The following is a 7,250-nucleotide window of genomic DNA, read 5'->3' as shown; positions in this document are numbered from 1 at the left end:
ATCATAATATTTCTTTCGTCTGGTCTCAGTGTACACACAATTGAATAGCTTGCCGAATCCTTTACTCCAATTTCAGCCCATAAAACCACGCATATATAGTGAGAGGCATCAGCCTTCAGCCTTGCTCGTTTGACTGGGAGGCTCACTTATTCAAACTTTGAATCATTGGGCAAGTGGGCTTCTTGTTCATGTATAAATATATAATCTTTAATCCTTTCCACGCATAGATACGTGTAGGATGATAACAACTTGATGTTCACACAATTGTAAGGACAGGGTCCTACCCTCTGTATTCCGTGCCCAGACAGCAACTAATTGGCCGAAACTTACCGCCCCAAAGGCATTGCGTGGAAGTTTCCAGGTAGGGTTGACTACGGGACCTGATCAATCTTGATTTCTAGAACTGTATACATGGTCTACAATTAAAGCCCTTAAACATTCACCGGTCAACATCACCAGCTACGCAAGAACATTAGCGATTACTAATTCTTTGGTTTTTGGTACGGTAGGGATATAATTACTATTGTTCAATGGAAAAGTAAACATGTAATCCTGCTAACTATTCAGAGTTCAGTGAACGTGATTAGGCTTTGTTTCACGTGCATTTAATGGTTCAAATTAATGAATGCTTGATTTCATTTCTTAAAGAACTGATCAAACTTTCTATTGATGGGGTCATGAAGAATGATGATTAGATTACTTATACAACACGAGAGAGCTTTCTGCTGTTATATCAAAATCTCTAGAAAGAAATAAAGGACGAGTTCCAAGGCAGAAGGTGTTTGCTTCTAAGGCATTATGCGGCTCCACAACGCTCCGTGGTGTCCATTTGCTGCACGTGACACCTAATTTTCAATCCTTGGCCAAAAGCTGATGCCTAAACTACTGGATTTGCCCCCACAAGCACCTTGATGCTACGCAAATACAAATTAGATTTGATAGTAATTGTATATAAAAGGTTACTTTTTTTTCCAGAATCTGATGATCACGATCTTTTACTGAAAAGGGCTCAAATGATTATTAGACCTTTTAACGGCCGAAACAAATATTAGGTAGACTTTCGAAGTTTGTAGTTACTGCCAACTTTTTTTTATTGTTGTTTGTTCCTCATTAAGATAAAATGATGAAGAGCCAGCTAAGCTGCCTTTTGCAACGCTTTCGAAGGACTAAAGTTGGTAAAATCAGGCAATTGGATATTATATCTGAACTATTTTTTAACTTGAAGCATTCCCAAGATGAAGAAAACATGATAGGACGAAGAAAAATCAATTCAACCACGCTGTATTTCTGGCCAAAATCCAATCCCAAACAAGGTATTACTTTACAATATCCATAGTGAAAGTCTGAAGGGGAGAAGGAGATGCACAACCATCACAAGTTCTTTGTGTAACACAATCGTTCACTGTTGATTTACACCTCACTGGATCAATTCCAAACCAAAAACCCAAAATCCCCAGAAGCGTTTATTTACCTGCATTCAAATTCTGAAATGGACATGTATTAGTTGGTTAATGACCAATACCAAGTCTCAGCCTGATATAAAGAAACAGCGTACCATATATGCGTAAAATAACTAACTAGCTTGCTAACAAGACCTGGTTATCCCAATTGTGCAGGGACACCATGCCAGAGCTAGACATCCTAGCAAAGATCTCCTAATCTATATTATGCCCTGCCAAAATGGTTTGTTCGTTGTTAGGAATCAACAAATAATCATAGCAGTCTCTGTATCCATTAACTCTTTTGCAGATCAATAGCACAATTCTCTGATTGCCAACTTTACGAGGCACAATCCTATGACAGGCTAAGCTGGAGCTTCATAGATGATAATTCGAAGGAATTTACTGCACATCAGGTAACACCTACAAAGAGTATTTGTCTTTAACAAAGACTACATATTAATTATGAGAATTTCAAGCACCATTAGATTTACAGTATATGAAGAATCTCGTCATCCATCCTCATCCAAAACACTACTTCTCATGGTCTGGATTTCATTGGTACAAGTTCTGAAAATTCTCTCTATACATTAAAATTTGTTGCAAATCTATATATTTCATCCGAGGATACAACTGGATGAATTAGTTTTCAGGTCATTCTTTTATCTCACCCAACTAGAATGTTATGATCTGGAATCAAGTTATATCCAAGAAAATGATTTGCGAAATCAAATTCCATACATACAAATCTAGCTTAAAACCAGTATATTATCCCTATCCCTCAGGGCTTAGCTTTCTAGTTTGGTATGATTTTAATTGCGTTATAGTCTATCTTCCCAAATTCCATGAATACCACCCTGTATGTCATCTATGTTCAACGAGAATGCATTACAGGAAATTGACCAGGCAGCATGCTCAATCATAATGGGAGAAGAAGCTTCACTCTATTCTCATCCACAACACGGTTTTATAGACTTTTGTACAGCACTAAGTTCATTAGAACCGAGCAAGAACATTAATATGAGGAAACAAATTACTTTCACATGGTTGAAAACAGACACAAAATCTGTTCAACATATATATGCCAAGAACAAGTAGCAAGGCAAAATTTAGCAAGCTATCATTGCTGAAATTTAGTAACTAGAAAGTATTACCATCGATTTGATATATGTAAATTTAATCAGAAGCATTTAGAAGGACTTCGAATTCAAATGAAACAATTTTTTGATTGACCTAAAATAGGGAAAGCAAGTAAAAAGACAGCAGACAGCATACTCCTATTGAATTGTCAGAGATAGCAGAAATTGTGTGAGGTTAGCAGTTAGACACAGTCAATCCAAGATCAATGCAACGTTGAAATTATGCTTCCATACCCATAACCTAATAAAACAACTTTAGACAATCCTAATTACTGCTACTCAAATCAGCAAATCAACAAAATTCAGAAGCACAAATTCAATTTCATAAAGAAACAAAACCAATGTGAAGAAAAACATGCAACAGTCAATAAAAATCCAAGCATTCACCCCTAAAATCTAAGCAACCCACATAATTCTGACATGAAAAAATATATCCCACCACTATTTTTTATAAAAAAATACAACTTTAAAATTAAAGAAATTGAAAGATTACCAAAAGTGTGGAGGAAGAGAGGTGGACAAAACCCCGACATGATCATGATTAGCATCATGATGAGGATGATCAGGAGACCAAGTTTCCAAATTCTCCTCTCTGACTACTGGCGTTTGTAACTGGAAGCGACAGAGAGGACAAGAGTTGTGGTTAGAAAGCCAGGGGAGAATGCAGCCTGGATGGTACAAGTGACTGCAGGGCAGCTGCTTGGCCTCAACATCAATCAAGAACTGATCTTTACACACTGCACACACAAGCATTGGATCCATTTCTAGCATGCAAGAAGTGATTTTTATGGTGGGGATGATCGAGTCAATAGTGGCGTTTGTATTATCATCTTCACAATCGCAATGGCTATTGGTGTTGAGATGTTGAAGGAAGTTGAGGAAGGAGGGGCTGTCAAGGAGGAAAGTGGCGGTGTCAGCGGTGGTGGAGGTGGGAATGGGGTCCATGAGTTCAAGAAAGTCATGGTGGCAGTGAGGGCAAAGAGGAGTGGTGGTGGTGAGAAGGTGGATGCTGAGGTCACATTCATGACACCAGTAGGTTTGCCATTCATTTGTTGGGGTGGAAGACATTGTTGGTGTACTTTTTTCGTTGCTCTGATCAGTGTGACTTAGCTTTTGGCGTTGTAATCTCTTCTTGGCTAGGCTGATTCCCTGAACAATAATGGGGTAATAAAAAAGAGGAAAGAAGGGGGTGGGGGGTTGTGAGATGTGGAAGTGAATCTGAAGGATAACTTGTTATTTGTTTGCTTCTAGTTTGGAGTTTGGAGGATGGAAAGGAAACGAGGAGGTTAGGTGGGGTCTATCTATGTGATATTGTGATGTGATGTCCTCTTCTGGCCTTGGGTAGCTGCCCTTTCTTGTCATCTTAGCTACATTTCTCTCTCATTCATTACATTCTAATATTTAAGATGGATCACGATCATTGACGTCGCTTTGGCCGAGTGGTTAAGGCGTGTGCCTGCTAAGTACATGGGGTTTCCCCGCGAGAGTTCGAATCTCTCAGGCGACGTATTGTTTTTTTTCCCCGTACTCTTTCCAACATCAATCAAAATTGTCAGGAAATCCACAACTAGTATAATCTAGTTAACAGGTGGAGATTTCAGTAAAGTAAAACTGAAGACAAATACAAGCCTGCAATTATGGCTGCTGGCACAAGATGTTGGCTACAGACTACACCTCAGGTGAAGATTGTGAGTCCTTAGGGTACTTTGAACTGCGTCCATTCCACTGAATGGTGATTTGCAGAATCTGCTGTTTTTGAAACTGTTGGATGAACCATCTTTATTTATTTTTGCAATGTCATGTGGGTTTCATTTGCATAGTTGGATTATATCTTACTAGGTTTTGAAGCAAATGCTACAAAAGAATAAGGATTTTCATATCTTTGCCAAGAATCTGATTATGTGGAATGAGAGGTAGAAGGGTGTCTTGGTAGTCTTGAAAGGTGGAATTGTATGTGCTTGTACACAGAGATACATATGTTTTCCCATAGCAACCCTATAGCCCAGTGGACAGTAGTCTGAGATTTAGCGCTGAGCGCTAGTGATTAGTAATTAGCAAGTCAGGGGACGTCCGAGATTCTATTTTGTGCAAAATTTTGTAGTTTTTTTTTTATATATATATGGGATTGATTGCTTTTACAGAGAAATAATGATCCGACTTCTATTTTGTATTTCAATGCAGTGCTGCAGATTTACAATAGCTCGAGGAGTGGCTCAGAAAATTGTCATGGCTAGTATGGTCAAGCAAATGCAATTGAAATTCAACCAATATTGATGTTGTTGTGTGCTGAAATCTTGGATCTGCAACGCAAGATTAGGTTTTTCAGTATTGCCATACTAGCGGTATGGTTGTGCTGTGCGGCAAGACATTGTGATGGTCAGGAAGACTGTTCCTCCTTTTCTGCTTCTGCTCCTGTACCTGCTGCTGCTGCTTCTAATTTAGATAGTCATGGGTTTGAAGATGATAAAACATCAACGGAGTCCTAGTTTTAAACACAAGTGGAGAAGCCAGAGGTAAATCTTTACCTAGAAGAACCTAGCAATTATCTAAATACTGAAATTGATGTCTCACAATATTGACTTTCATCTTCAGTAACAGATTCAGGGCGACCAGGAATTCTCACAATTTCTTAGCCAGCTAAGTTTGCTTTCGTTATTGTAAACTCTGTGTTCCGACTATATTCTATGGACTATACATTCTGGTTATCTAAAATCTGGTCTAGGAAAGCGGGCAATTTGGGGAAGTTAACTATTAGTGTAAAGATAGATATATCTGTATGATAATTGCTTGTGAGTGAGGTGATTTGAACAGTGTCATTTCACTATTGATACTGTTGATGAGTCTTCTTTAGCACATTGCAGAATCTGGAGGTTTCTTTTTTCAAATGCCCTGTAAAGATTAAATAAGGAACACTTGAGATTTTGATGCAGTTGGCATATATACTTAGTGGAGAATAAGCATATAAATGGAATCATGTTCTGTTCTCTCTAGTTACTTAGTAGGAAAGACCATATTCTTGAGGACTGAAGTGGATGCCATGATGTGTAGATGAGTAGATGACATTCAACAAAATGAAAAGATATTGTTCTGTTCAGTGCAGGGGATCCTTTCAAAGCTTCTATATGAACAAATTGTATGCAAAACCCTTGAGAAATGCCTTCAAACTGGCTTAAGTTGGCAATTTAAGGTGCAAAATCAAAGCATAGATTGCAGTCATAAACTAATTGGGGCCCTGGAATTTTATGCTTCATCCCAGTTTCTGAAGCTTGGAGTACATCTAATCAGCCTGTAGATCCCATATTGTAATTGAAAAGCGAAACTCAGACAAGATCTCCATTTCTTAAATAGGAACAAAAATTTATTGCAAATCAAAGAGGCAGAGACAGTAACACACATATGACACAAATTTTATTGAAGGGGGCAATCACAATGGATTCGAAAATTAACACAACTAGAGCTCAGCAGAGAGAGAGAGAGAGAGAGAATGCTCAAGCTGAAGAAGGCCATTGAGGGAGAGCTTAGAGGCCTCAAGATTGGCATCTTTCTTGATAAAAACCCTGGTCGTCATCTTCAAGAGGGCAGAGACAGTAACGCATATTACACACATATTTTATTAAGGGTTTCAAAATTAACACAACTAGATCTCGGCAGAGAGAGAGTTTATGGTCCAGCCGAAGAAGGCTGTTGAGGGAGCTTAGAGGCCTCAAGATCAGCAGCTTGCTTGATAAAACCCTGGTCATCATCTTCAAGAGCCATCTGAATAGGACTAGACCCCAACCCATCAGCAATAGCAAGCATGATCTTCTTCAACTCTGACCTGTACTCTTCAAGATCAACACTTCCACTCTGATCACAATCAAACTTGTCAAAGATTGAGTCATACAGATTTGTGAGCTCCTCAGGTGCTGTGGCCACGTCCACTCCAAAGTGGGTTTCGATCAAACGCAAGGTTTCGAAGGCCTTGCGGAGTTCAGAGCGGGACAAGACTCCATCGTTGTTGAGGTCAAGCTTTGTAAATGCCTCGTCCACACTCTTATTGAACTGAGCCTCGTCGTTAACAAAGTCACGTATTGTTGATCCATCTATGATCACCACTCCCATTTTCCGTTGATATTTTTTCCGCTGCCCTTTCTCTGTTGAAGGAATGAAGAAAGGAGTGAGATGAGATTTCGGTGGCAATTATTAACTGTTCTAGGGAGACCTTAGATTAGTTTCAATCTTATATATCCTCATTCTCAATTGAGTCCAATTCTATAAATTCTATCAATTTGATCCTCAACGTTTTCTTAAGAAATATCAGGTCTTTCTTATGATTTCCATCAAAATTTCTTCCAATTGACTCCCATTTTAGTACAATGTTAAATTTTGTAATTTTTTCTGTTCAATTGCGTTAAGTCAACGCTGCTTTAGCGTAGAGAATATGCATATTAAATTTAAATTATCAATAGAAATTGATAAAAGGATGCAATTGAGAAAAATAGCAATTTTCAAAACCTAATTGATAAAATCTAGCAGTTTGGGATCCAATTTAATACACCTATATATAGGCTTAAGGCTTTTCTTGGGAAATTTCAAATTAACCATTCTCAATTTTACCAAAAAAAGAAAAAGAAATTGTTAATTGGACTCCTGAAAGTTCAGATACTCCATCTTTTCCAGAACACTAAAAGGA

At 38.3% G+C, this 7,250-nt stretch overlaps 2 protein-coding genes and 1 non-coding gene across 3 annotated transcripts; 1 reads left to right on the top strand and 2 right to left on the bottom strand.

Moving 5' to 3' along the window:
- Window positions 1-1,252: 1,252 nt before the first annotated feature.
- Window positions 1,253-3,844, bottom strand: LOC133706065 (probable E3 ubiquitin-protein ligase RHC2A). Its single transcript, XM_062131588.1, has 2 exons — window positions 3,072-3,844; window positions 1,253-1,484 (listed from the first exon to the last, which is right to left on the bottom strand). Coding segments are annotated over exons 1-2 (576 nt in total). The 5' UTR covers window positions 3,647-3,844; the 3' UTR covers window positions 1,253-1,483.
- A 159-nt stretch (window positions 3,845-4,003) lies between these two features.
- TRNAS-GCU (transfer RNA serine (anticodon GCU)) lies at window positions 4,004-4,085 on the top strand. The gene has a single exon. It is a non-coding gene; the product is annotated as a tRNA-Ser (tRNA).
- A 1,829-nt stretch (window positions 4,086-5,914) lies between these two features.
- Window positions 5,915-6,786, bottom strand: LOC133706073 (uncharacterized). The gene has a single exon (XM_062131601.1). The coding sequence runs from the start codon at window positions 6,677-6,679 to the stop codon at window positions 6,239-6,241; it is 441 nt and encodes a 146-aa protein (XP_061987585.1). The 5' UTR covers window positions 6,680-6,786; the 3' UTR covers window positions 5,915-6,238.
- Window positions 6,787-7,250: the final 464 nt, after the last annotated feature.

This window comes from Populus nigra, chromosome 1 (assembly GCF_951802175.1).
Source record: "Populus nigra chromosome 1, ddPopNigr1.1, whole genome shotgun sequence".
Classification (NCBI taxonomy): Eukaryota; Viridiplantae; Streptophyta; class Magnoliopsida; order Malpighiales; family Salicaceae; genus Populus; species Populus nigra.
The sequence above is the reverse complement of the archived record's forward strand: the minus strand, read 5'-3'. Positions and strand labels throughout refer to the sequence as shown.

Bases quoted from the DNA above. Each gene is read 5' to 3' on its own strand.
- LOC133706065 (XM_062131588.1), bottom strand. From the start codon at position 3,646: ATGTCTTCCACCCCAACAAATGAATGGCAAACCTACTGGTGTCATGAA.
- LOC133706073 (XM_062131601.1), bottom strand. From the start codon at position 6,679: ATGGGAGTGGTGATCATAGATGGATCAACAATACGTGACTTTGTTAAC.